Source organism: Camelus bactrianus, chromosome 3, assembly GCF_048773025.1.
Source record: "Camelus bactrianus isolate YW-2024 breed Bactrian camel chromosome 3, ASM4877302v1, whole genome shotgun sequence".
NCBI lineage: Eukaryota > Metazoa > Chordata > Mammalia > Artiodactyla > Camelidae > Camelus > Camelus bactrianus.
Window position 1 is genome coordinate 140,176,794 of NC_133541.1, and position 27,871 is coordinate 140,204,664.

General features: G+C 39.4%; 1 protein-coding gene across 46 annotated transcripts in view; it reads left to right on the forward strand.

Annotated features, from left to right (window-relative positions):
• Positions 1-6,257: 6,257 nt before the first annotated feature.
• The window catches only part of LOC141577174 (uncharacterized), a 277,514-nt gene continuing 255,900 nt past the window's right edge, over positions 6,258-27,871 (forward strand). For 7 of the 46 annotated variants that reach the window (XR_012505870.1, XR_012505871.1, XR_012505869.1 and 4 more), the window contains exons 1-4: positions 6,285-6,438; positions 8,490-8,539; positions 9,843-9,929; positions 10,180-10,237. Coding sequence is in view for 6 of the 46 variants with exons in the window: in XM_074361314.1 (XP_074217415.1) it covers positions 17,576-17,636 (61 nt within the window). In the remaining 40 variants the exon portion in view is untranslated. The other 39 variants (XR_012505874.1, XR_012505855.1, XR_012505873.1 and 36 more) reach the window with 26 other exon arrangements.

Sequence of the window (27,871 nt, forward strand, 5' to 3'; positions counted from 1 at the left end):
GGAGGAGGAAGGCCTCTCCTCCCTTGATTTGGGGGCCTCCAGCTGGGGGTAGCCCCCTCCTCTGACCCTGCAGCCCCTCCCATGCAGGGCACTCACCCCCTCCCGCAGCCTCTCCCGGGCTCTGGAGGCCCCGCCCCAAGGCGCTGGGCTTGGAGGCTGCTCTTGCCGGAGTGGAGGACAGAGCCATTGAGCCTGCCCCCCTCACCCGGTTCCCCAAGCCCCCCGAACTCAGACCCTGACACATGACCCGGGCAATGGTAGCAGTGCTACGTGCCCTCCAGCATGTTCTGATTCCAGAACAATCCCAACGCTGGCACGCACTGGGTGTGTGACTCGGGGCTGTGGCCTAGCCTCCCGGAGCCTGTTTCCTCACCTGGCAAATATTGGACGCCCACTTACCCGCCAGGTTCTCCTGAGGTCTCAGGGCCATGTCACTTTTATCCTCACCTACTGCTGAAGCAGAACAGAAAGCCCCACACCCTCCTTCCTTTCTCCTCATCGCCGCTCTGTGAGGCTGGCCCCACGGGGTCATCCTCCCTCCATTTCCCGGCTGAGGAGGCAGAGGCCTGCAGAAGGGCAGTGGGGTGCTCAGGGGCCCACAGAGGAGAGGCCATATCCCCTTCTCAGCCAGAGGCCCTGGGGCAGCGTCCCTTCCCCAGTCCAGCTCCGCCATTGGTGGGAGTTGTGTCCTCCGGGCTCCCAAGCGGTGGCAGTCCCCCATCTGGGTGGAGCTGTGGATGGAGGGGACATGGGCCTTGGAGGCCAGATTGAGGTCCCTGCCTGCCCCAGGACCCCTGGAGTCTCTGCCACCCATGCTGGAAACAAGGCCATGCTGAAGCCTTGCCCTCCCCGGGAACAGCTCAGAACACCCCCTGCACAGCAGGCTTTCTTCATCCACTCAGGAACGTGACCCCGAGGCCCCGCCTCTGACTCACAAGGTGGGAGGGGACAGGACACTTTGCTTCCTCTTTCATATGAAGCTTCTGAAGTCATTCAGGAAGGATCGACTAAGCTCCCACCATTTCCCAGACGTTTCTCATGAGGCACCCGGGGCCTGTGTCATTGCTGACTGGGGACCAGGGTGACAATCCTGACCGTCACTGACCAGCACTGACGGTGAGTTGGGCACAGTGTGGAGTCACATAATGAACACATGTCTGTCTCTGGCCCAGCCACTCGGACCCAGGACTGGGCGGCCATATGCACACCTAGACCATAGGATCCCTGCAGTGCTCATCATTGGGATGAGAAGGGCGCCCTCCCCTCGGAGGTGCAGTGAAGACAGAATGAGTAGCAAGGACTCCTGAGGACAGATGGGGCTGGTGAGGGAAGAAAGTTACCCCCACCCACCCCGTCCACCCAGGAGACTGGAAGAAGCCACTTGCCAGCAGGAGGGACTAGAATAGGAGCCAGAGACCCGCTAGCGCTGCCATCTGAGTGCCCCCTAATGGAGCAGCACGGAAACACCACATTCCCAGGGCCTTCTGCCCCTCCACCTGCCTGTGAACAGAACACACCCCTCGTCCTGCTGATCCAGAGAAGATGGGGATTTTTCAGACGCTTTAGTGAGAAACTGAAAACCACATCCCACCCCATCTCCTTCCCTCCTTGACCCTCCTCTCTCCAGACCTCAGGCCTCCACGCTACCTCGATGAGCAGACCCCTGCTCCAGGAATCGTCTTTGCTACACAGATCTTTATATTTCCAGAAGCTCTTCCTAAGGGGAAGGGTAAGAAGGAAGGAGAAGTTCAGGGAAAATGTGTTCATGAGGAGTTAAAGGGCAAATCCATTTTACTTGAGAACATGGAGTGTTCAGACTGTCTGGATGAGGGCCTCACTGGGATTCTCTGGGCAGGAAGGTGCTGTGGGGCTGGGGATGGAGCCCTGGGGTTGGTCACCTGGGGCCTCCATTTCCATTTCTACTGAGAAGATCCGTTTCCACCAGTTTGAGTTTCAGCTGGACAGGGCTCTGTTGGTATAAAGAGAACACTAGAAATTCTCCAATTTGACTCCAGCCCCTGGGATGTTTAATAAAATCAATTCCTAAAGCAGTAGGAATGGTGGCCTATTTCCCAAGGGGGCTTAGAGACTTGGCCCCCAACCCAGATCATGCCTGTCAAATTTGTTTCCCCCAGAAGGTGCCAGCTGCCTCGGGGGGGATGGCAGACAAATAAGTGACCCCACACTGAATATGAACTTCCTGTGGAGAGAAACCCACCCACATAGAAACTGACCCATGTCTCCTTCAGAGAGTGATTTGAGGCAGAGCAGAGAGGTCTGCATTCAGGGAGCAAAATTTCCTGAGGACTGGAACCCTTGGTAAGGGGAACATAGGAGGCTTGGAGGTGGGAAGCTGCTGCCCTGCTCGCTCTAGCTTTAGTCCCCTCACTGTCTCAATTTGCCCTGGATGAGACACACCCCCAGGGAGCCCAGGGAGGACCTAGAGGGCATTCAATACATGAGACAGCAGGATGTTGAAAATCCACAGGAATGAAGTTAGCTCAGCCCGCGGAAGAATATAGGTAGGAAGCATCCACCCACTGAGAGCTGGGAGTCAAGGTCAGCATGGCCCCGGCAGGACAGACCTGGGACTGTGCAGGGACCTGGACCGCAGACTTCCATCCAGAAGGCAGGCAAAGGAGAAGAGGCCATTCCCGAGATTCCAGAGACGGGCTTCACTGGATAGTCCATCCCATACCCTGGCCACCTTGACCCAGTGCTCCACCACCCAGGCTTGCTCCTGGGCCACCACGCTCAGTCCTTGTGGTAGGGGTGATGATGCAGGTGGCCACACTGTTGAGCTGAATGATAGTAGCATGGATGGTGGTGCCATGTGCTCATTGCTAGGGCTGTTTTTCTGGGACCAGGTGAATCCCAGACATTGAGAGGGAACCACCTTCTTCAACACCTCCTGGAGCAGAGGGAACATCACATGATCAGCCATAACTCATCTCTGCATCCCAGATGGGGATCACCAATCAGAGTGGGAGTCCAGGAAGTAGAGGACATGGCTGGAGCCTGGGTTTTTCTCTGTGCTGAGGGCACTAGCACCACACTGATTTTGGGACTCAGTGGGTAAAGGAGAGGGGAATTTCTACAAGCCCATCCTCACTAAATCCAGGCTCCAGAGGGCAGCTCCACTCTGCTTAACCCCAGGGGCATCTTCCACCATCCTGATCACATTCTGTTCTGACTCCCTAGATGCATGTTCCCCAGTAGTAGCTACACTCAGGCTGTTTGTTTCTCTCCCTGTGTTTAAGTTCACATCAGATATGTGATAAGTGCTGGGGCAGCTGAACCTCTGGGCATATTTCTGGGTGACCCTTGGACCTGGTTGCACAGGGTGACCTCCCCTCCCGCAACCAATGGGCCAGGCCCCACCCACTCTTCTTTCTGTTCTATCTATTTAATCTACACAGACACTCTGTGCAGGACATCCTGTTATCCTCCATCTCTGCAGGTGGACAGAGAAGGCTTGGGTTTGAGAAAGTTGCCCAGGTCACATGGTTGATAAGCGGTGGAGCTGTGGTCTTGGATTCTGGTCCCAGAAGTCTGGATCCTGGAAAGGATGGGGTGGGACAGCTTATTCAAAGGGAAGCCCTGCCCCAGCACCCTCATGAGAGCCCACCCACAAGCACATCCAGCAGAGTCAGCAGTTCTGCCGCCAGCCTTGTGGGGAGGCTGTGAGTTCAGACTGCTCCTTACTTGTCCCCTTCCTCCTGGTCACGTATCAGGGGCACAGGGGCCCTGGGGCTGGAGCTGGCTCTGTCTCCAGTTTTGAGGCTGGAGATGGAACACTGAGTGGACTGGCCCCTTTGCTCCGCCTCAGAGTGCGCCCCCACTGGGGCAGATGCTGCTTGTGCCACTACTGGAGAAGCTGGTGGCGGTGACGCTGGCTGCGGCGCCAGTGGTGCTGGTAAAAACAGATAGGGGTTGTCTCCAGGCCCTGAGTTGACCCTTCCTCTGGCTCTTCAGCAAATTTTCAGCTGTGGGGTTGGCACAAGTGGAGGGGAAAGAGAAACGTTCACCCACAGAAATGACTTTCCCTGTCTCTTCCCCCAAAAGAAAGCTCTGCTGCCTTCAAAAGGGACACACAGCCTCTGAACCCCAACTCAGACAGCTCCCCCTGCCTGCAGACCTCCTACCTTCTGGCCCTGCCTCAGTGGGTGCTAGAAGGTTCATAGTGACCCGGAAGAGGTGGGGCAGGTGCATCATGTTGGAGGGAATTGTAGCTTGTAGCATGTGGCTTGTGGCGTGTAGGCCAACTGTCCAGGGCTGCCAGGTGAGCTGCAGATACTGATGCCGCCAGGGGCCCAAGGTCCTGGAAAGGGCATGGGAGGTTTCTGCATGAACTAGAGTCAGAGGCCTGGACTTTCATCCATGCTGAGCTCTCACAGTCCCTTCTTTGGCTCTTGGACCCAGGTGGTGGCTTCAGCCCACTGCCTCCCCTGTGATAGTCATCCTTGTAATGGGAGGACTGGTCATGGAGTAGGCCTGACAGGGATCTGCTGTGAGTGTGGTCTTACTGACACCCTTTTCTCCAAGGCCATGGGAACAGCCTACTCCATCCTCCATGCAAAGGAGCTTCAGGACTGGGCTGGAGACACTTTTGTGAGTGGGTTGCTCCCCTCTCCTCCTGCTCTGGTCCCCAGTTGTGGAGGTCATGGAGGTGCATGTGGAGAGAGCAGGTGAGGGAGATGGGGCTGTTGGGGGATGGGTCTCTCAGCGATCAGCTCAGTCCAACAGTCCTCTGATTCCCAGGGAGGCTGGGACCCCACCCACAGCTCTTTGTGACTCATTTTCTTCTTCAGGGGAATTGATAGATGTGTGAGCTCCAGGTTCTTTCCGTCTTTCCCCAGTACAGCCCCCGACCCTACTTTGTTCTGAGGAGAGAGCAGCCCCTCCTGTGGACCCAAAGACCACCTACAGCTTTAGTTTGTCCTGTGATTCATCTGTGTGGGTGAATATGGGAGGTGCACCACGTCTAGAAGAGGCTGTGAGGTCATCATGGTTAAAGTGCTGTGGCATGTTCTTTTGCAAATGCAGAAAGGCCACAGGCCAGGGAAGGATGAGGCTGAGAGCATTTTCACTGGGGAGAGAGAAGGATAAATGTGAAGACACACAGCACGCCCAGCAGCCCTTTCTGCAGAGCCAGCAGCCAGGTGAGCATGTACCATGACTTCCTCCCATAACCCTGTGAGGTTCATGCCTGTACAACCCTGTCTGTGAGAAGAGCAAAGTGAAGCTCAGAGAGGTGTGGGAACATTCCAAAGATAAACAGATTAAGGTGGGATTGTCACCACCATGCTGTGCTGGGATAGGCACTCAACTGTCACACTGCTCATGCAGGACCTGCTGGGAGCAGTGAAGGCCTGATAGGAGCACAGGAACACTGTGATGGAGGTGACGTTTCTACCTGGGAGAGCTGATACTGGGGACTCTATGTGATTCTTTTTTGTGCTTGCTTTGAGTGTCAGCATGATACTGTCCCATCTGGGAACAGGGCTGTCCCCTTTCCACACCGGCGCACGAGGAGAAACATGTTCACACTGGCATCACCATAAGCCACCAGCAGGATCAGGATCTGGAGCTCAGACCAGATAATCTCAGCACCTCAGCAACTGGTTCAAGAAGAGGACCTGATTGCCCTCCTGAAAAATTTCTAGCTTTAAAAGTATATTTAATTATGGGGAGTGATAAATAATTGATCCCTTCAAAATATTCTGTTATCTGAAGAACAATAGCACCTCTGCATTATAAGAGCAATATTTCAGCTAGCCATAAATAAACATCAATACAGGTATGAGAAAACAGAGTGTTAGAAATTACAAAAGGGTCTCAAGATTATGCAGGTCAGAACTGAGAACTGTCCAAAGCATGGGCTGCATGACATTCCTTCTAAGCTACCTGAGGCTTGGTCTGCTTCTGACATGGAACAGACGGTTCTGAGAAAACCACACTCCTCAGAGGACCCCAGGGTGTTGAGAGATTTGGGTTTGGATTCCAGACCAACCCTGATCATCTCTAAATATGGGATTTGAGACTCTTCTGCATCTGATCCAGGCGTGGTTCCAAGGAGCGAGGCATGATCCAGGCAAGAGAGCAGACATGGCTGGATCAGAGCATCACCAGTGACATTAACAAAGAGACCAGGGCACTAAGATTTCCAGTGATTTAGCATCATGGCTGGGACGGGTCATGTGTTCTCCAGTGAGTTCTGAACATCCAGCATTGCCCTCAAGGACCAGCAGGGGGCGCGCGAAGCCAACATTTCTTAGATGGTGGGGCGCATGCGCATTCCGCGACAGACGTGGTCGGCGTCTTCCCTGGGGGCGACGCTCCTTTTCCTCAGGGCGGAGCGGGCGGCGCCATGGCGGCTTCGGGACCGCGTGGCCCTCGTTCCTGCAGGAGGAGGACCCTCCTCGCTCGCTGTCTGAGGTAATGCCGGTTTCCCCGCACGCTAAGCCAGCTTCACACCGGGGTGTGTGTGGACCTGGCCGAGTTGGGTTTCCAGTCCAGGAGGGAGGGGACTGGTGCGCTGGCGGACCCGCTTCGACTGTTGTCCTCACCTGCTGGGAGGGGGTGAGGGTCCGCGTCCACCGGGGCCACGGGGGTGTTCGCGCCCCTCATTCTCACTGCCTGGGTCCCCCTTTCCCCGTGTGGTCGGAGGTGTTTACACCACAGGTCACGGGCGGGGACTCGGGTGTAACGTGAAAGGGGCTGAGAAATTACTGAAACAGGGAAAGAGGTGTATGAAAACACATTATATTAACTTTTATATTTTGTGTGTCAAAGTCAGAGTTTATTATGCTTTTAATTTCCTGTCTTTAAAGGAATACAATTATTTATTTTGTACTTAAAATATTTTATATTTAAAATGTGCTTCTTAGCTTATCTCATTTTCAAGTCAAAATATTGCCACGATTGAGATTTTCTCATAATGAGAAGGAAAAGCCGGGCTGGACTAACAAGCTAACTCTTAAATCTAAGTGTAATAAGTGTCAGTTTACTGATCTAAGTACTGCTGGGCTAACTCAGAAATCTGAAGTTTAATAAGTGTTGGTTTACTGGGCTAACAAGTTAACTCATAAATCCTAGCTCAACAAGTGCCAGTAACTGGGTTCTGGCCAGCAGAAGTCCCACTGAGACTGAATGAATTACTCAAGACTCTGTGGAAAAAGTCAAGAGAGGGAGAGGGAGTCGGGAGCCAAATCCACGAGCCTCTCAAATGCTCCCACATTTATTGTGTACAATCAAAGGCAAAATCACTAACAGTTGTGTGATGGAATACAGGAATTTAAGGAAAGACAGGGTGGGATTGAGATTGTAGAAATCACTACAAAGTGAGTGCAAAGGCTTTGTTTATCTTTAGGGAAGTCATGGGAAGAGGGGAACAAGATATATCCTTATAGATATGTTAGAAAAGGCCACCAGCCCAGCCAGCTCCTTGTTTTGGGCATAGAAGACTATCTAACAGCAGACACACCCAGTGTTTATAGCTGAGGGCCTGGGTTGTTGCTTTGCAATGAGCAGAGTTCTATCTAAAACCTCAACTATGTAAGCAAGGCATTGTCTCTGCTTTTTACGGCCAGGAGACTGGCATGCGGATGCACAGGTGCCTGTTTGCAAGGCAGTTAACTAAGCACATTTGTTCTTCTTTAAGGAGATGAGTGGCTGGGGTCTGTTACAATTTGTTAACCCAATCATGGGCTCCCAAAAGTAACATGCTCTGTTCCTAATAGATAAATTCCAGTGTACTGATTCCCTGCTTTTGCTGTTAACACCTTATTGGCTAATAGCCCCATGCTTGCAATTAACTCTATAAAGCCTAATGCACAAGTTTTGGAGGTGCTCAGAGCTTCAGAGCAGAAGCCCCTCTGAGCCTGCCAGTGTAATAAATCTGAGTATTCCAACCCTCCGAGTGGTGCTTATTTCTTGGCTGGCCTGTTGTTTCCGTAATATTAATACAGTGACAGTATTAAATATATGTAAGTATAAGCTTATTGAAAAACCTTTTGCAGCATTCCAGGGTGACCAGTTTTGTTAAAAATAATACCTAGGCCACTACCAAATTCTTACAAGAATATAATTTTAAAAATTGTGAATTACTTTTATAAGTTTCAAATACAGTGGCGATTTTTAAAATACCAACCATTGTACATACTGCTTAAGACCATTTGAGATGAAATATATTCAAAGCTAAATCGTCAGAATATTTAAAAGGCAGGACAATGACTGCTTTTCATTGCAAATACATTTTCTCCTAATAAATGCAAAATATGAAGTTATTTAGCTTAGATTTCTATACCTTTGTTCAAAAGGTGAAATAAGAATATAATCTTTTTTCAATTTTAACCCTTTCCCATAAAAATTGGTATTTGTATTTGTAGAATCTTAATTTCCCTTTCATTTTTTTCTTTTGATTTATTTTCTTTAACAGAGAGTGCTTTCCTATGTCTCGTTAAAGTTTTTTTATTCTCCTATTCTAGATCCAAGTCACTTTCTGACACTGAGAGTAAACATGGGGAAAGGCCTTATAGTAAGTGTGCAACTTTTGATGTGGTCAGGAATTTTTCTTGGAGAAATCTCTTTACAATTTCTGCTCAGTTCACAGTATTATCCCATTATGAAAACTGAATACAAAATTGTAATCTGTTTACACCAGGACGCTTCCAATTTTGGCACAGCACATTTCCTGATATTTTACATTAGATATTAATACAATATTTGATTTTATTTAAATATTGTACACTAATACATATTTTATATATGAATATCTGCTGAATGCCATTAATTTGCATGGGGTGGTAGCTGATTGCATTTGATCTTTCTGACCATTAGTTATTCTTAGGTGTGTCTAAAGTACTTCTTAGAACACAAATTTGACTACCACACCTCTCATAGAATATTTTAAAGGTTATTATATTTTAAATTATAGAAGCAGAAATGTTATCCATTACGTTTATGAAATGATTAAGTCACAATTTGGTAAATGATTAAGTCACAATTTGGTGTAATCATATTCAGTGGAGGAATGATGGCTTCTACGTCTTTTTACATCTGCCACAGTTGCTTCTCTATACTATTTGTGACCATGAGCAATTTTATGGCAACGTGATCTTTTTCCAATTCTGTTTTTTTCTTTTATTTCAGTACAATCAGTAAAGCTTTCCTTTGCAGTGATGGCATTGTTTTTAACATGAAGATACCTTGTCATCTGACACATTTGTACCTGATGGGCTACTACTCTTGTACAGAGCAAGGAAAAGCATTTTCATATCTCCATCTGTATTCTAGATCTTATCTAATTTCTTAGAAGCATTTTATAATCATTTTTAGTTATTTTAATTGTACTAAACACAGAAGAACAGATCACTTTTTATCTTTACCTACCTCATCACCTAAATGGACACAGATATGATAATAACATGTGAGTTTGATGAAATTGAGAAACGTTCCAGGGTTTGAGCTTCAAGTATTTTTATGTGATTTTCTAAGAGGTAATTAATTTCTGGCACAAAATATGGAATTATCTAAAACCACTTGCAGGGTTGTCTGTCATTTTGTCTTATTTGACTTTTGTCAATAGCTATCAGCTAGGACCTGGTGAGTTTGAATATTTTAAAAAACATTTCTGATTAGAAAACATCAGGAAGAAACATTGAATATTTATGTTCACGACTCTGGTATCATTATTGTAATGTGCTATTTGTTTTGGTGTATATTTGATTTTGTTCCAGTAGTGTGAAATGTAGGCATGGGTACAAAATTAAAAACAACAAAAAATTCTTGAAGTCAGTCACAATGAATTATTAGTCATTTTATTTTTATTTTATAAACAGGCCATTTGAATATGTTCAGCCATGAAGTGAAACAGACTCACTTAATTCTGAGTCCTGAGAGACAGTGACCCAGACACAGCCCTACCAGTAAGTAATGTGGTGAATTGATACAGATATATATTGTGAAATGATTATCACAATAAGGATACTTCCATAAACTCATAAAATTCCCTTTTGTGGTGAGAATTTTTGAGATCTGCTCTCAGTAACTTTCAGATAAATAATACAGCATTGTGAGCTGTAGTCACCATGCTGTTCATGAGATTTCCCAGAACTTAGTCATCTTAAACATGGACGTTTGTACTCTTTGAGCATCTTCTCATTTCCCCACTCCCAGGCCCTGACAACCACCACTCTGTTCTTTGTGTGAATTCGGCTGTTTTTAGATTACACGAGTAAGTGAAATCATGCAGCTCTACTTTTTCTTTTTTCACAGTCTGCAGTGTGTTGATTTGATCCACTTACATACAGCAATGTGATCACAAACAGATTTAACACCTCTCACATGACTCACAAGTATAATTTTCTTTATTTTTTGTGGCAAGAATATTCACAAGATAGTACCTTAGGAACTTTGGAGACTGGTACAGCACTGCAGTCTGTAATCACTGTGCTGTGCATTTGATCTGCATGACTTATTTATCTTCTGGTTGCACATTTGTACCCTTTAACATCTCCCCGTTTCCTCCACCCCGACACCTAGTTACCACCATTTTACAATTTGTTTCTAAGTGTTTGCTTGCTTGTTTTTTGTTTGTTCATTTGTTTTTGTATATCTGATATCTTACGTTTGTCTTTTCTCTGTTTATTTCATCTCACCAAGCATAATACCCTCAAGGTCAATCTGTAATATCACAAATGGCAGAAATTCCTTCTTTCATAATGCAGAATAATATTCCATTGTATGTCAATGCCATTTCTTCTTTATCCATTCTTTCATTGTTAGACACTCAGGTCATTTCCATATCTTGGCTATTGTGAATAATGTTGTAATAAACATGCGAATGCACCTATCTTTTCAATACCCTGTTTTCACTTCCTTCAGATGCACACCAGGAAGGAGGACTGCTGGAGCATATGGTAGCTCTGTTTTTAATTTTTGGGTAACCTCTATAGCTTTTCCATAGTGGTTGAACCAGGTTACATCCCCACCGACAGTGTACAGGGGTTTTCTTTTATCCTCATCCTGGCCAGCACTGTCTCTTGTCTTCTTGGTGATGGCCCTTCTGACAGGAGGGAGGGGATATCTCATTCCACTTTCAATTTTCATTTCCCTAATTGTTAGTCATGTTGAATATCTTTTCATGTACATTTTGTGTATTTGGGTGTCTTCTTTGGAAAAATATAAATTTAGATTCACTGCCCATTTTTTATATTGGGTTTTCTACTCTTTTTTTTCTTTCTTTTTTTTTTTTTTTTGCTATTGTGTTATATGAGGTCCACGTATATTTTGATATTAACCCTCCATCCAATATATGATTTGCAAAAATTCTCTCCTACTCTATATTAGGCTTTATATTTTGCTGATTATGTCTTTTGCTGTGCAGGATCTTTTTAGTTTGATGTAGTCCCACCTGTTGATATTTGCTTTTCTGGCTTGTGTTTTGGGGTCATATCCCAAAATTATTACCCAAACCAGAGTTAAGTATCTTCTTCTCTATGTTTTCCTCTAAGAGTTTTAAAGTATGAGGTCTTACATTTCAGTCATTAATCCATTTTAAATTATATTTGTGAGTAGCGGAAAGTAGGTGTCCAATTTCATTTTTCTGCTTGTGGTTTTCCAATCTTCCCAGCAACATTTGTTGAAGATGCTAGAGTTTCCTCATTCAAAATAGCATTAAAACCAATAAAATACCTAAGAATACACTTAACTATGGAAGTGAAAAATTTGTACTTTGAAAACTATAAGACTTCTATGGAAAAAATTGAAGAAGACAAAACAAGTGGAAAGATACACTGGGCCAGAAGTATGGCTAATGGAACAGAAGAATAAAGGTTAAAATGTCCATAATACCCAAAGCCATTTACAGTTTCAGTGCAATTTCTATCAATATTCCAACAGCATTTTTTACACATGGAGAGAAATAAATCTTAAAATTTTTTTATGTGACTACCAGAGACCCAGACACCAGAGCAATCCTGGGAAAGAACAAGTTGGGAGTCATCACACTTCCTGATTTAGAACTAAATCACAATGCTACAGTATGAGAAACAATGATATTGGTATTAAAATACACACATGGTTTAAATTAACAGTATAGAGGACCCAGTAGTAAACCCCTGTATCCTAGGTCAACTACCATTTGAGATGGAAGTAAAACACGTTCAGTGGGCAAAGGATAGTCTCTTTGACAAATGGTGCTTGGACACCTGGCTACTACTTTTAATTTTTGACAGAAATTCCATACTGCTTTTCCTAGTGGCTGTGGTTATTTACATTTTTACCAACAACACACAAGGATTTTCTTCACATCCCTTCCAATCCTTGTACTCACTTGTCTTTTTTGACTGTAGCCATTGTAACAGTTGTGATAAGGTCTCGTGGTTTTGATTTGCAATTCCCTGATGATTAATGACAACCTTTTCATGTTGGACATTTGTACGTTTTCTTACGGAAAATGTCTATTCAGATATTTTATTCATTTTTAATTAGATTTTATTTTTTTGGCTGCTAAGTTGTATGAGGTATTTATATACTTCATAAATACCATTTATCAAAAGATGGTTTGCTAATAGTTTCTCCCATTCCATATGATGTCTTTTAAGTTTTTCAAATTCTTTTCTATGCAGAAGTTTTTACATTGACTTAGTCCTGCTTGTTTCTTTTTGCTTTTGCTTTGGTTGCCTGTACTTTGGAGTCATATCTAAATAATCATTATTTACAAGATCAAGGTCAAGGGGATTTTACTCTATGATTTTTTTTTATGGTGTTTTATGATTTCAAGTCACAATTTGACTATTTTATTGCGAGATATTTTTGTGAGTAGTGTAAGATGGGGTCCAATTTAATTCTTTTTTATTCATTCGACTGTACCAGTTTATATTTTGACTGAAAAATTAAACAAGTGTTACCTTTTCTTCATATTCTTGCAAATTTTCATTTTCTTTTTTATAATAGCCATTCTAACAGGTGTGACGTGATGTGTCATTGTGATTTTGATTTGCATTTCCCTGATGATTAGTGATGTTGAGCATTTATTCATGTACCTATTGGCCATCTATATGTCTTTTTGAAAAAAAATCTACTCAAGTCCTTTAGCCTATTTTTAATTTTTAATTTTTTATTTTATTACTATTATTTTATGACTTACTTATATATTTTAAAAAAAAGTTTTTTGATTAAAAAATGGAAAAAAAATTGCCTGTATGTTATTTTATTCTGTAGTTGCTTTTTAGTTTGCTGATTATTTGTTTTGCTATGGAGGTTTTTTTGGGGGCTTTTTTGTTTTGTTTTGTTTGGTTTGGTTTTTTTTGTTGTTGTTGTTTTTTAAATTTGCTGTAGTTCCACTTGTTTGTTTTTGCTTTTGTTACTTGAACCTTTGGTGTCATATCCAAAAAATACTTGCCAAAACCACAGCAAGGAGCTTTTTGTTTACATTTTCTTCAAGTAGTTTTAGTTTTTGGTCTTACATTTAAGCCTTCAGTCCATTTTGAGTTAATTTCTGTGAGTGCTGCAAGAAAGGGGTCCAATTGTATTCATCTGTAGGCCATTATCCAGTTTTCCTCTGGCACAATTTATTGAAGAGTCTATAGTTTTCCCTTTACATTTTCTTGGTTCCCGTGTGAAGTACTTGTTGACACTATATAAGTGGGTTTGTTTCTGAGCACTTGATTGTTTCATTGGACTTGGTCTCCATTTTTTACTGTTACCTATCATTTTTGATTACTATAGTTTTGTAATAAAGTTTGAAATTAGGAATTGTGATATCTCTAGATTAATTATTTGACCAGGTTGATATGGCTATTAGGGGTGTTTTGTGGTTCCATACAAGTTTTAGGCTTGTTTTCTGTATTTCTGTGTAAAAGTCATTTGAATTTTGATAGGGATTGCATTGAATCTATAGACAGCTTTGGGTGACACAGACATTTTTACAGTTTTAATACTTCCAATTCATAACCATGAAAATTTTTTCCATTTATCTTTTTTTCAGTTTTTTTTTTTTTTAAATCAGTGTTTTGTCATTTTCACTGTAAGGATATTTTACCTACTTGGTTTAATTTATTCCTAATTTTTTTGATGACATTTTAAATATGAATGCTTTTGAAACTTATTTTTCAAATTGTTTATTGTTGGTATATAGAAACACACTGCTCTTCACATGTTGATATTTGTATCTTGCAACTTGACTGAATTTGTCTATTATTTGTAATAGGTTTTTGATGGAATCATTAGGATTTTCTACATATAAGATCATATTAAATGCAAACAAATAGTTTTGCTTCATCCTTTTCAATTTTGATTACTTTTATGTATTTATCTTGCCTAATTGCTCTGGCCAGGACTTCCAGTATTATGTGGTAAAGGAATGGTGAGTGCACATTTTCTTTATATTTTTGTCAGAAAACACTTCACCATTGAGTATGATGTTTGCTGTGAATTTGTCCAGTATGACATTTATTATGTTTACTTACTTACTTTGTATAGCAATTTGTTGAGGTTTTTTATTATTTGTTTGTTTTTTTATGAAAGGTTGTTTAATTTTTTCACATGTTTTTCTCCATCAATTGAGATTACCATACGATTTTTATATTTCATTCATTAATGTGATGCATCACATGTTTGATTTACATAGGTTGAATTGTCCTTGGATTTAGGGATAAATTCCACTTGACATGGTATGTGATCTTTTCAATATACCATTGAATTTGATTTGCTTATATTTCATTGAGAAATTTTGCATCTATATTTATCAGTAATACTTGCCGGTTTTTTTTTCCCCCTTGTAGTGTTCTTATCTAGCTTTGATATCAGGGTAATGTTGGACTCATCAAATGAGTTTGTAAATATGCCTCCTCTTCATGTTTTTAAAAAGTTTGAGATGACTGTATTAATTCTATTTAAATGTTTGGTTGAATATCCCAATGAAACTGTCTGGTCTTAGCCTCTTCTTATGTTTTTTTTTTTTTTTTTTTTTTTATTACTGATACAATCTTTTCATTCATCATTGGTTTGTTCAGATTTTCTGTTTTGTTTATTAGTCAGTTTTGGTAGTTTTTATATTTCTAGAGTTTATTATTTCCAGGATATCCGAGTTATTTGTGTTTATTTGTTGATAGTCACCTATTATAACCTGTTGTATTTCTGTTGTATCAGTTATAATATTGCCTCTCATTTCTGATTCATTTGCATATTGTTTTACCCTTTGTTAGTATAGCTCAGTTTGTCAATTTTACCATTTCAAAAACAACCTCTAGCATTGATGTTTTCTAATATTTATAGTCTTTGTTTATTTATTTCTTCTCTCACATTTGTTATTTCATTTCTTTGCTACTTGTGAACTTAGTGGGATTTTTTTTTTTTGCGCTACTCCCTTGAGAAGTAATGTTGTTTATTTGCAATTCTTTTTTCTTGTCATACTAATTTGTTGTAATAAACTCATAATTCTTTTCATGGTATTTTATAAGTTTTAGTAAGTTGTGTTTCCATTTTCTTTTGTTTCAAGATTTTCTTTTAATTTCAAGAAAATTATTGTAAAACTGTTTTAAATTACCCACCCCCTGTTTTATTGAGATATAATATGGTGCTGTTTAAGATTCAAATGCATATTATAATGATTTGACTTTGATATATTGTGAAATGATTATCACATAAGATTAGTTAACATACATCATCTAAATGTAGATGCAAAAAACAAGGGAAACAAAATATATTTTCCTGTTATGAGAACACTTGAGGTCTACTTGCTTAACAGCTTTCAAATATACCATAGAGCACTGTTAACTGTATTCACGTTGTACATAACATTTCAATACTTGTTTATCCCATAACTGGATGTTGGTACGTTTGGACTTCCTACACCAAATTCTCCCTCTTCCCACTGCCCACCTTTGGTAACCAAAAATGTGATATTTTAATTTTTGTTTATTTTTTTCACATATAAATCAGGTCATACAGTATTTGTCTTGCTCTGCCTGACTTCTCTTACTTAGCATGATGCCCTCAACGTCCATCCATATTGTCACCAATGGCAGAATTTCCTTCTTTATATTGCTGAATAATACTCCATTGTCTAAATATAGCACAACTTTTATATGCAAGCATTTGTTGATAGGTCGTTATCATCTCTTGGCTGTTATAAATAATGTTGCTGTGAACATGGGTGCAGATATCTCTTCAACATAATGTTTTCAATTATTTTAGATACATTTCCCAAATGTGGAAATTCTGGGTCATATGGTAGTCTTGTTAAATGTTGGGGAACCTCTCTAGTGTTTTTCATAGAGGCCAAACCAACTCATCAGCCAATCAAAAGTACACAAATGTTCCCTTTTCTCCATATCTTTGCTAGCGTTTAATAGTAAGCCTCTTGTCTTTTTGATAAATTCATCCTAATAATCCTGAGTTGAAATCTCCTTGCGTGTTTGATTTTAATTTCCCTAATGTTTTGTGATGTTGAGCACATTTTCATGTATTTGTTGGAAATTCATGTATTTTCTTTGGAAAAAATGTATTTCCAGGTCTTTTGCACAGCTTTTAAGTGGGTTATTTGTTTTGATGCTTTTGAGTTGTATGATATGTATTTTGGATATCAACTCCTTATTAGTTATAAGATTTTTAGATTTTTTTTCCCCATGATATAGGCTGTCTTTTCATTTTGTTGATTGTCTCAATGTGTAGGAGATTTTTAGTTTGATGTAGTTTCATTTGTTTTTTTTTTAATTGTTTATGCTTAAAGTATCATCAAAAATAATTTTTAAGACCTGTGTTAAAAAGACTTTTACTGTTTTCTTCTAGGAATTTTATGACTTCCAGTCTTATATTTGCCTTTCTTTCCTTTATACTTAATTTCCAGAGTGGTGTTAGATAGAGGTATAATTTTATTCTTTGGCATGTGAATATAAAATTTTCCAAGCCCAGTTATTAACAAGACTGTCTTTGCTCCACTGAGTCTTCCTGACCACCTTGTCAAATACTGGTTGACTTTACATGCATGGGATTTTATCTTGACTCTCAGTTCTATTCCATTGTTTTTATGGCAGTACCATGCTATTTAGATTATTATAGCTTTATATTATAGTTTGATATAGAGTGCAATATCTCCAACATTGTATGTACAAGGTCTTTTGTGGTTCCTTATAAATTTTTGTATTTTTTTTCCTACTTTAAAAAATGCCACTGGATTTTGATAGGAATTAAATCAACAGATGGCTTTGGGTAGTATGGACATTTTAACAATATTAATTCTTCCAATCCATAGGCAAGGGATAACTTTACATTTGTCTGTATGTTTTAGTTTATTTCTTAGAGTGATATATTATCTCCTTGGATGAATTTAGTCATTATTTTATTGTTTTTGATGCTGTTATAAATAGAATTGTTTTATTTCTTTTTCAGATAATTTTCAGTGTATAGAGATATGACTGATTTTTGCATTTAAAATTTTTATTCTGCAAATTTACTGATTATGCTGCTTAGTTCTAATGGGATTTTGGTGAAGTTTTTAGGACTTCCTATAGATATAATCATGTTATCTTAAACTAGAGATATTTGTACTTCTTATTTTCCAGTTTTGATGACTTTCCTGTCTCCTCCTTACCTGACTGCTCTGGCTAGGACTCCAATTACTGTGCTGAGTGAGTGGTGGGGGTGGGCTCCTTTGCCTTGTTCCTGACAGTAGGGGAAAGTTTCAGACTTCCACTACTGAGTATGTTTTGAACCGTGGCCTTGAGTTACATTCATTTTATACCTAGGTTGTTCAGTGTTTTCCTGTATCGATTGATCATTATATTTTTTCTTTTGTTCTATTAATGCGATGGCATCACATTTATTTGATTTGCTAGTATGTATTCAGAATTTTAAAATCTACATTCATCTGGGTTATTGATCTAAATTTTCTTCTCTGGCAGTTTGAAAGCAATGCTAGCCTTGTAAAATGAATTTGGGAATTTTCCTTCTTCATCTATTTTTTAAAAGACTTGAGGATTGGCATTAATTCATTACATATTTGGTAAAATTTACCAGTGAAACCGTCTGATCTTGAGCTTTTCTTCATTTGAAGAGATTTGATTACAGATTTATTCTCCACAGTGTTAAATGGTTCGTTTAGATTTTCTATTTCTTCCTAATTCCCTCTTGGTAGGTATGTTTCTGAGAATTTTTTTTTTCCATTTATCTAGGTTGTCTAGTTTATCTGCATGTAGTTCATAGTCATTTATTATCCTTCTTATTTCTGTGGTAGAGTTGCAATGTCTTCTCTCTTATTTATAATTTTGTTGATTTTGGTCCTCTCTCCTTTTCTTTGTGTAGTGTAGCTAAAAGTTCAAAATTTTGTTTATTTATTTAATAAACTAGCTCTTAATATTGCTAAATTTTACTGTTTTTTTGTCTATCACATTGACTTCTGCCGTAATCTTTATTATGTTCTTCCTTCTGCTAACTTTGGCTCAGTTTGGTCTTTTTCCAGGTCCTTGAGGAGAAAAGTAAGATTGTTTATTTGAGCTCTTTCTTATTTCTTAAGTTAGGCATTTATTGTAATAAATCACTGTGTCGGAATTGGTTTTGCTATATCTCATGGGCTTTGGTATGCTTTGTTTCCATTTTAGTCTGTCTCAAGACACTTTGTTATTTCCTCTTAAATTTATTCTTTGGTTAGGAGGGTGTTGATCAATTTCTATATGTTCATGAGCTTTCCAGTTTTCCTCCTCCTACTGATTTCTAGTTTTATACTATGATCAGAGAAGACATTTGATATAATTTCAGTCTTGAATTTGTTGAAATTTGATATATGACCTAATATGTGGTCTTGTCTAGAAAAAAAAATGTGTACACTTGAGAAGAATGTATATTCAGCTTTTGTTAGACAGAATATTTTATATATGACTGTTAGGACCATTTGATCTTTAGTGTTGTTCATGTCAACTGATCCTATATTGAACTATTGTCTGGATGATCTATCACTTGTGGAGAGTGGGGTGTTAAAGTTCTCAACTGTTATCATACTGTAGTTTATTCTGCCATTTAGCTTGTTTTTGCTATACATATATGTAGTTGCTCTGATGTTGGATGCATAAATATTTATAATCGTTACATTTTTTGGATGGATTGACTCCTCTGTCATTACATAATGACCTTCTTTGCCTCTTTTGACCTTTGCTAGATTAATGTCTTTTTGACTGTTTTAGGTGTAGCTCACCCCTTTTTTCCCTATTTGTTTGAAGTATCTTTTTCCATCCCTTCACTCTCAGTCTATGTTTTTAAAGACAGAAAATAAATAAAGAAATATTTACTTGAGCTACATCTTTAAAGAAATAGACCTAACAGACATATGCACAATATTCCACCCAGTAGCAACAGAATGCAAGTTCTTCTCAAGCACACAAGAAACATTCTCTAGGTACGTCATATGTTAAGTCACAAAACAAGGCTCAGCAAATGTAAGAAGATTGAAATCATATCAAGTATCATATCTGACAATAATGGTATAAAACCAAAAGTTAATGACAGAGGAAAATAGGAAATTTCACAAATGTGTGAAAATTAATGTGCATACTCTTTATAAACTATTGGGTTAAAGAAGATATCAGAAATGAAATAAAAAATATTGTGGGGTGATGTCACCAGAATGGCAATGTAGGTCATTACAGACTTTGCTCCCCCTCAGAAGAACAGCTTACAACTGTTCACAGGCAGGACAGCACTGAGAATACACTATAACAAGGGGTGAGGCTGAAGCATCGTGTGCACCATGTAGACAAAGACAGACCATAGTAGAAGGACATAGATGGACACACTTGGGTTCATAATCTGAGAGAATGCAGATACATTACAAGTTATTTTAGATAAAGACAAGCACAGAACTTTTTGTTTCAGATTTTCTACAGTACTGAGAAAAAACAGAATCCACAGTGACACTTCTGTGCAAAGTTGAGAAAGTTACTTTTGAGACTGTTAAAAAAAAAAAAAAACAGAAATAATCTGTAGACATAATATATGTTCCATAACTGTGTTTACATGATTTACCTCATTAAATGGAAAATATATTGTTAAAAAGAAGACATACATCAACCAGATTTATTTTGATTGTCTTCCTGTTAATCGTGGTTCACCATTTGTATTATAGGACTCATGAAGTAGTGACATATTCAGTGAAATCTACATATGGGATGTTCCATTTATGATACACATGTTGAGAAACTTGAGCTTTGGGTGTCACTGAACTCTTCAGCATGGAGTACTAATTACTAATTAAACTACTCTATTATGGAGTAAATTCAGAAGTTCCTTGGTGAGTAGCCAATTACATGGGACAGAAGCCATTGTTGAGGAAGTGACATTACTTAAAACCCTACATAGTAGAGGCAGGATGTGTGAGGATAAGTGTATCCTGAGGGGCAGGGGCAAGGTAGACAGGGAGGGAATGAGGTTTCCAGAGGGTTGAGGTGGATACTGGAGAATCAGTGAATAAACAAAGAATAGTAAATCTGAGTAATTTCAGAGAGGCTTCCATAGAGGTGGAGAGTGAAATACACATGTGTTAATCAGGGCCTCCTGGGTTTCAGGGTTGGGGGAATTGAGTAAGACTCTAAGTAGCATGGATTCATTAACATATAAAATTCAATGACTTTATTTACTTGTATGTAAATTAAGAGAATTCATATTTTCTATATAAGCAGCAGCATGTAAAGCCATATTAGTTCTGAATCTGGGAGAGGAGAAATGGTCTCTGTTTCTCTTAGAGCACAGTGCCAGGTGATGGTTAGGGGATTTGTGGCAGGTGAGCCTGGGTATTGTGGAAAATTAAAATGTCGTGGCTTCTTTCTCCTTTTTCAGTTGTGTTTTAGTGCTTGAACTTTTTGTAAATGAAAATCCAGAGACTGATGGAGGTTAGCTGTGATCCTGACAGAGCAATCACAAAGAAGCAAGTCCTTCCTCTTTCTCTGTTGCCAGTAGGTGAGCAGGCTTCTCCACAGGCCTGAATCTTCTCTATAAAACCAAGAAGTAATAAAAGATTTAAGGGGCTCTGGTTATGTTTCCCTAGGTCCCTGAGATGTTTTGTGGCCCAGAAATTGAATATTCTCCTTCCCAGTATTTGTGCTGTTGAAAGTCTTCACATTACACCAAAATGAGAGTGGCTGTCTTTGTCTCAGTCCCTTGGGCACAGGAGAAAGATGCCTCACTCACGGCTGATTGGCATCTGATGTGCATTAGTCATTTGGTGAACACAGTGGAGGGAGACTGAGGAAGCAGAGGCTCACTGTCTAGTTGTGCTGGTGTATGTGTCAGAATGAGGTCAGCTGAAAACAGCACAGGTGCAGGAGGCACAGAGGACAACAGCAGTGCTCCTGTGAGTGTGGAGCACGGAGGGTAGTGAGGGGTCAGCGATCAGACCTGAGTTCAGTGTCATAGTTTTGATTAGTTACTGCATCCTCTGAAAATGGCTGCCAATTTTAAATAAAATACTTATCTTCCCTCTTGTACAAATCCATCCAGTTTTCATTTTGTAAGTAAACTTCGTTCACATTTAAACACTGGAAAACAATGTAGAAATTATATTTTTTCCTTAAATATGGCTGTATGTTGAGAGAAACTGCAGTGGATAGAGCAGCACATAGGGTCCTGTGGAAATTTTTGAAGGACTGAAATACCTGAAACTTATTGGAAGATTCTGTTACTGTCAGACCAGTGGGAGTGAGTGTGACCCTGGGGAAGCAATGCTGAATGACCATCAAAGCCGAGAGGTAGAAAGAAATGGGAGACCTCAGGTCACTGGAGGGTCAGAATAGGGCCATCTTTCAGTGTAGAAGTCCCTGGAGCCACAGGCTTGTGATGCTGACTTTGTCCACATGTCTGGTAATGGACATCTGAGGTGTGTAGTTAGAGAATCTGCACCTGCTAACCCCAAGATCTGCATGAATCCTGTTCAGTCATGTGCAGGGCTGGACATTGCTTCTGAATTCTCTGTGATTGAAGTGAGTAATAGACATTCACAATTAATTCACTGATTTCTATACAGAACACTTTAAACATGACCTCAGTTTAAAAATCAATACTCCTAAGCACTTAGTAAAATGTTTCACATGAAAGGTGTCCTGTTGCATGTAGAGGTATAATTTGCCATTAGTCACAGTTAATAAGTCATAAATAACAGACATCTGCCTTGTGATGAGTCTAGTTTTATCTAAAAGTCTTAGGGAGAAGAAGTGAGTTATGCTTTCTCAAATTCAAATTTTATAATCAGCAGTTCTCTTGATTTTGCCTTTGACCCAGTGGTTTTTGAGATTGTGTTATTTAGTTTCCTCATATTTGTGGAGTTTTTTAATTTTGTGCTGTAATTGATTTCTCGTTTCATTTCATTGTGCAACAAAAGATTCTCGGTATGATGTCAGTCTTCTTCAATTTGTAAGGTCCCTTTTGTGACATAACATGTGATCTATCCTGGAAAATATTTTGTTTTCACTTGAAACAAGTGTGAATTATTCTGCAACTGGATGAAAAGTTCTGTGTATGTCTGTTAGGTCCATTTGTCTAAAGTGTTGTTTAGGTCCACTGGTTGTTTATTGATTTCTGTCTCAATGTTCTATCCACTGTTGAAAATCAGGTATAGAAATGCTTACTATTGTATTGCATTCAATTTCTCCTTTCACATCTGTCAATGTTTGCTTTACATATTTAGATGATCTGATATTAGATGTGTATAAATAATTGCAATTGTTATACCTTCCTAGTGAATTGACATGGTTATAATTACATAATACATTTTTTGTCCCATTTTTGGCTAAAAGTCACATTTGTCTGGGATAAGTATAATAGCCTCTCCTGCTTTGTTTTGGTCACCATTTTCATGGAATATCTTTTACCATCACTTTACTTTCAGCCTATGTGTGTCCTTAAATCTAAGATGAATTCTTGTAGACAACATATAGGTGGATCTTGGCTTTTTAATCCATTCAGCCACTATGTATCTTTTTATTAGGGGGTTTAGCCCATTTACAGCTAAAATAATGTTTGCTCAAGAATGACTTACTGTTGTCATTTTTGAACTGTTTTCTGTTTGTCTTGCAGTTTTTCTCTTTTTCTTTTCATGTCTTCTTTTGTGTTCCATTGTTTTTGGTATTAATATGTTTTTATTTCTTTTCTCTTTTTTTGTTCTCTACCACAGGTATATTCTTTGTGGTTACCGAGGGGCTTGTTTGCAATACGTGTTAGTTATAACAGCCTATTTTAAGTTGACAGCAACTTAATTTCACTTGCACATAAGAAGCCTCTATCTCTCCATTCATATTATATGCTACTGATATCACAGTTTACATACATCTACTTCTATTATGTATCTAGCAATCTAATTTAGTTATAGTTATTTTAAATCTTTCATCTTTTAACTTTTATAGTAGTATTAGTAGCAATTTGCTACCATCATTATAGTAATAGAGTATTCTGTTTTTCTGTATATATTTACCTTTACCATTAAGTTTCAGTTTGTCTTCTGCTCTTGTGTTGCTGTTTAGTATCCTTTTCTTCCAACTTGAAGACTTCCCTCTAACATTTCTTTTAAGAAAGTTCTTGCTACATTCCTTTAGGCGTGGTTGTCTGAGAAATTCTTTCTCTGTCTCTTTTTCTTTTTTCTTTTTTCTTTTTTTTCCTTTTTTTTTCTTTTGTGGACAGGTGTAGTATTCTTAGTTGGCAGTTTTTCTTTACCTTGCAATATTTTGGCTTATGTTATCTCAGTCTTTTCTGGCCTCCAAAGTTTCTCCTGAAAATATCAAGTGGTAGTTTTATGGGAATTACCTTGTATTTATATAACAAGTTGATTTTTCTCTTGCTGCTTTCAACAGTCTCTATTTGTCTTGAACTTCTGACAATTTGATTATAGTGTCTTGGTGTGATTCACTTTGAATTCTCTTACTTGATGTCCTTTGGGGTTTCTGGACCTGGATTTCTGTTTTATTCCTCAGGTTTGGAACAAAATTCAGATATGATTTATCTCTATATATTTTCTGCTTCTTTCTGTCTTCCTCTTGGCCCTCCAATATTTTGTCTTTGGACTGATTGATGTTACATAATTCCTTTAAAGTATTTTCACATTATTTTATTTATTCCCCCCCCCTTTTTTTTCATACATTACTCCTTTGACCTCAGAAAGAATCTTTAGGAACACTATTTTGAATTTTCTGTTGGGTATATCGCTTATCTCCATATCATACAGTCATTGTTTTTGGAGTGTATCTTTGTTTTCATTTTGGTTTTTTTTTTTTTCCTTAGGGTATATTCATTATTTCTTCATTTTTCTTGACTCCATGTTAGTTTATTTGCCTTAGACCAAATAGCCTTCTCTCCCAATCTTCAGAGTCTTGCCTTACGTCAGAAATGTTTGGCACAAGTCAGCCCAGCCAGTTTCTAGGTGCCTCTCAAACCTTGTTCTTGCTCATAGTGCCTTTTTTAGGTGCTCCCAAGAGACTGAGGTACTGTCAGTGCCCCAGGAGAGGCAAATTAGAAGCCAGCCCTCAGGCAGCAATTGGACAAGCTGGGGCACTGCATGTGTAGCCTGACACTGTAGAGAAGGTAGGAGCTGGTTTCTATTGCTGGAGCAAGCTGGGGGGGTAGTTGTGGGAAAGCCTGCAGGGCCATGAGGAACTGCCACTTTGTTCTCTGCAGACTCCAGGAAACTAATGAGTGCTGGGCTCCATTTGCTCTAAGTGACATACAAGCTAGAGGACAGAGTCAGGCAGTAGCTGGAAAAGTCAGGGTGCTGGATGTGCAGTCAGACTCCTTCCAGCGAGAAGCTGGGCCGTGGTAGTTTTTGCTGGGTCAAGTGAGGGGCAGAAGCTGCAGGGATTACCCCCCTGCCAGCTCAAGCTCACAGAGGGCCCTGCCAGCTTCCAGGGAGAGGAGTGAGTTAGAATGTAGACTTTGGACAGCAGCTGGGAGGGTCAGCCCATGAGATAGATGTGCAGTCTAGCTCCTTCCAGAGAGAAGCTGGAAGTTGATTTTTATTTCCAGCTCAGTCTACACTAAGCCATAGGAATATCTGCTGGAAGAAAAACATCTTGAAAACTGAAAACATTCACAGTTTCACCAGAGCAGAAAGATCACTCTGATTCCAAGACAAAATAGTGAGACTCTTTTGTTGCCAGTGCAGAGAGAACTGAGAGCAAAGACAGAGTTAAGAATGCTCAGTGATTTCAACTAGAAAGGAACTAGATGACTCCACAGTTGATTGAACTATATTTTTTTGTCAAAAGCAATCCAATAAATGTTAGCTCCACCAGAGAAATCTAAGTTCTATGTAGAAAAGGGAAATATCTGCTCTTTCTACTATGTTATTTTAATTTGCACAGCTTAATGCTTACAGTATTACACTTACTTAGTAAATCTTTAATCCACTTACTCATTCATGCAAGAAATAATCACTGACTTTCCAGCACTGTTTTGTGTCTTAGAGATTGAATACAAGAAAGAACTGAGTACAAGAATCATGATCAGGAAGGCACCAGTGTAGTGATGGACAAACTAGATGTAAACACCTTCAGACAGCTGCCGTGGCTTTGACCAGACATGAATGGGGGCTGATTGAGGTCTGAGGTATGTGGAAGCTTGTCTGGATACTTAAGTAAAGAAGTCTTTGTTGACAGACTCACTGAGACCAGATGGCTGAAGTTTTCTAGCAGCACATCTCTGAAGAATTTTCTCTGGGATGAATCCACAAAAGCCTGTAATACTTGATGGAAATCCACACCACTTCATTCAGGTCACTATTTTGTAAAAGTTCACAGATACTCGGGTTCTGATGGGGCTTCCCTGACCAGTTCTGTGTGCAGAGAGTTGACATGATGGTGCTGGGCAAGGGGACTTTGTGTACAGTTGGCTCAGACCTTGTTTGCTGTTTCTGTGCGGACTTTTTTTATAACCTTCAGATACAATCAGGGATATATAGACACTGGAAAACAACAAATGTTTATTGACAAAATTATCACATGAGGTATAGTGTGAAATACCCTGGACATGCTCAGATAAACTCATGACTCTTTATTGGTTATTATAAATTTTGAAAACATGTAACAAAGCTGTATTTTTCACTAATTTTAAGTGCATAAGGCAGACAGTGTCAACAAACTGCTGCTTCTTAACTATAACTGTGGATAGATCAGCCTGATAGAAACCTCAAGTTTCTCATCTGTGAAACGACTCAACAATTATTTAGGAATTTAAAGAATTCCAGTGTGTTTATATGTAAAGTGCCTTCTATATAGCAAATGCACAATAAATAAAGTGATAAATCTGATATTATTAAAATGACAGAGAGCCTTCCAGCAATGCTCAGAATACTGCAGGACTAAACAGGCTTCACGGTGAATTCAGGGTCTGCAGGTGTAACCTCTCTCATCTCTGTACAACTCAGATGTTCATTAAAAGGCATAGGACATACAATTCAGAAGCATAAGCCAGAAGCCCATGAGACTTCTGTACTGAACGGTGGCCCCAGCCTAACCCCTCTTCATTTTCTCTGTGGTCTCCAAACATTAGTTACTATTGTCTGATTTGTATCTTCATTCAGTCTATCTGTGAAAAGGTAATAGAAGCCTCTCGACTTAATCTAACTGAAGCTGGTCTCTCCAGATCTTCAATAATTTCCACAGGTCCCTAAATTGTATTTCATATGCTATTCTTATTACGTTTATGCATTTTTTTAATTGAAATATAGTCATTTTACAATGTTGTGTAATTTGTGGTGTTCATAATGTTTCAGTCATATATATACATATACATACATATTTTTGTCTTCATATTCCTTTTCATTATAGGTCACTGCAAGATATTGAATAGTTCCCTGTGCTTTACAGTATGAACTTGTTATTTGTTTTATATATAGTAGTTAGTATATGCAAATTTCAAACTCCCAATTTATCCTTTACCACTCCCTTTCATCCCTGGGAACCATAAGTTTGTTTTCAATGTCTGTCAGTCTGTTTCTGTTTTGCAGGTGAGTTCATTTGTGTCTTTTTTTTTTTAAGATTCCACTTATAAATGTAGAAATTTTCTATTTCTGGCTTGCTTCACTTATAATGATGATCTCCAGGTCATCCATGTTGCTGCAAATGATATTATATATACACATTATTTACAACTTATATATATATATATATATATATATATATATATACATATATATATATATATATATATATATATAGTTGAGTAGGATTCCATTGTAAAAATTTATCACAATTTTTTATCCAGTCATCTATCAATGGACATTTAGGTTGTTTCTATGTCTTGGCTGTTGTAAATAGTACTGCTGTGAACATTGGGGTGCCTGTGTCTTTTTGAATTATATTTTTCTCTAGATATGTGCCCAGGAGTAGGATTGCTGGATCACATGGTAACAAGTAATTTTTAAATTAACTTCCATATTGTCCTTTAAAGTGGGTACACCAATTTACATTCCCACCAACAGTGTAGGAGGGTGCCCTTTTCACCACATCCTCTGCAGCGTTTATCATTTGTGGACTTTTTAATGATGGCCATTTGACTGGTAATAGGTGAAACCTCATAGTAGTTTTGATTTGCATTTCCCTAATAATTAGTGATATTGAGCATTTTTTCGTGTGCCTGTTAGCCATCTGTATGTCTTCCTTGGAGAAATGTCTATTTAGAAGAAATATCTGTCTTCTGCCCATTTTTAAAAATATACTTTTATTTAAGTATAGTGAGTTTACAATGTTGTGTCAATTTCTGGTGTACATCACAATACTTCAATAATATAGGAACAACATATCTTCATTTTCATATTATTTTAACTATAAGTTACTACAATATATTGAATAGAGTTTCCTGTGCTATACAGTATAAACTTGTTGTTTATCTATTTTAT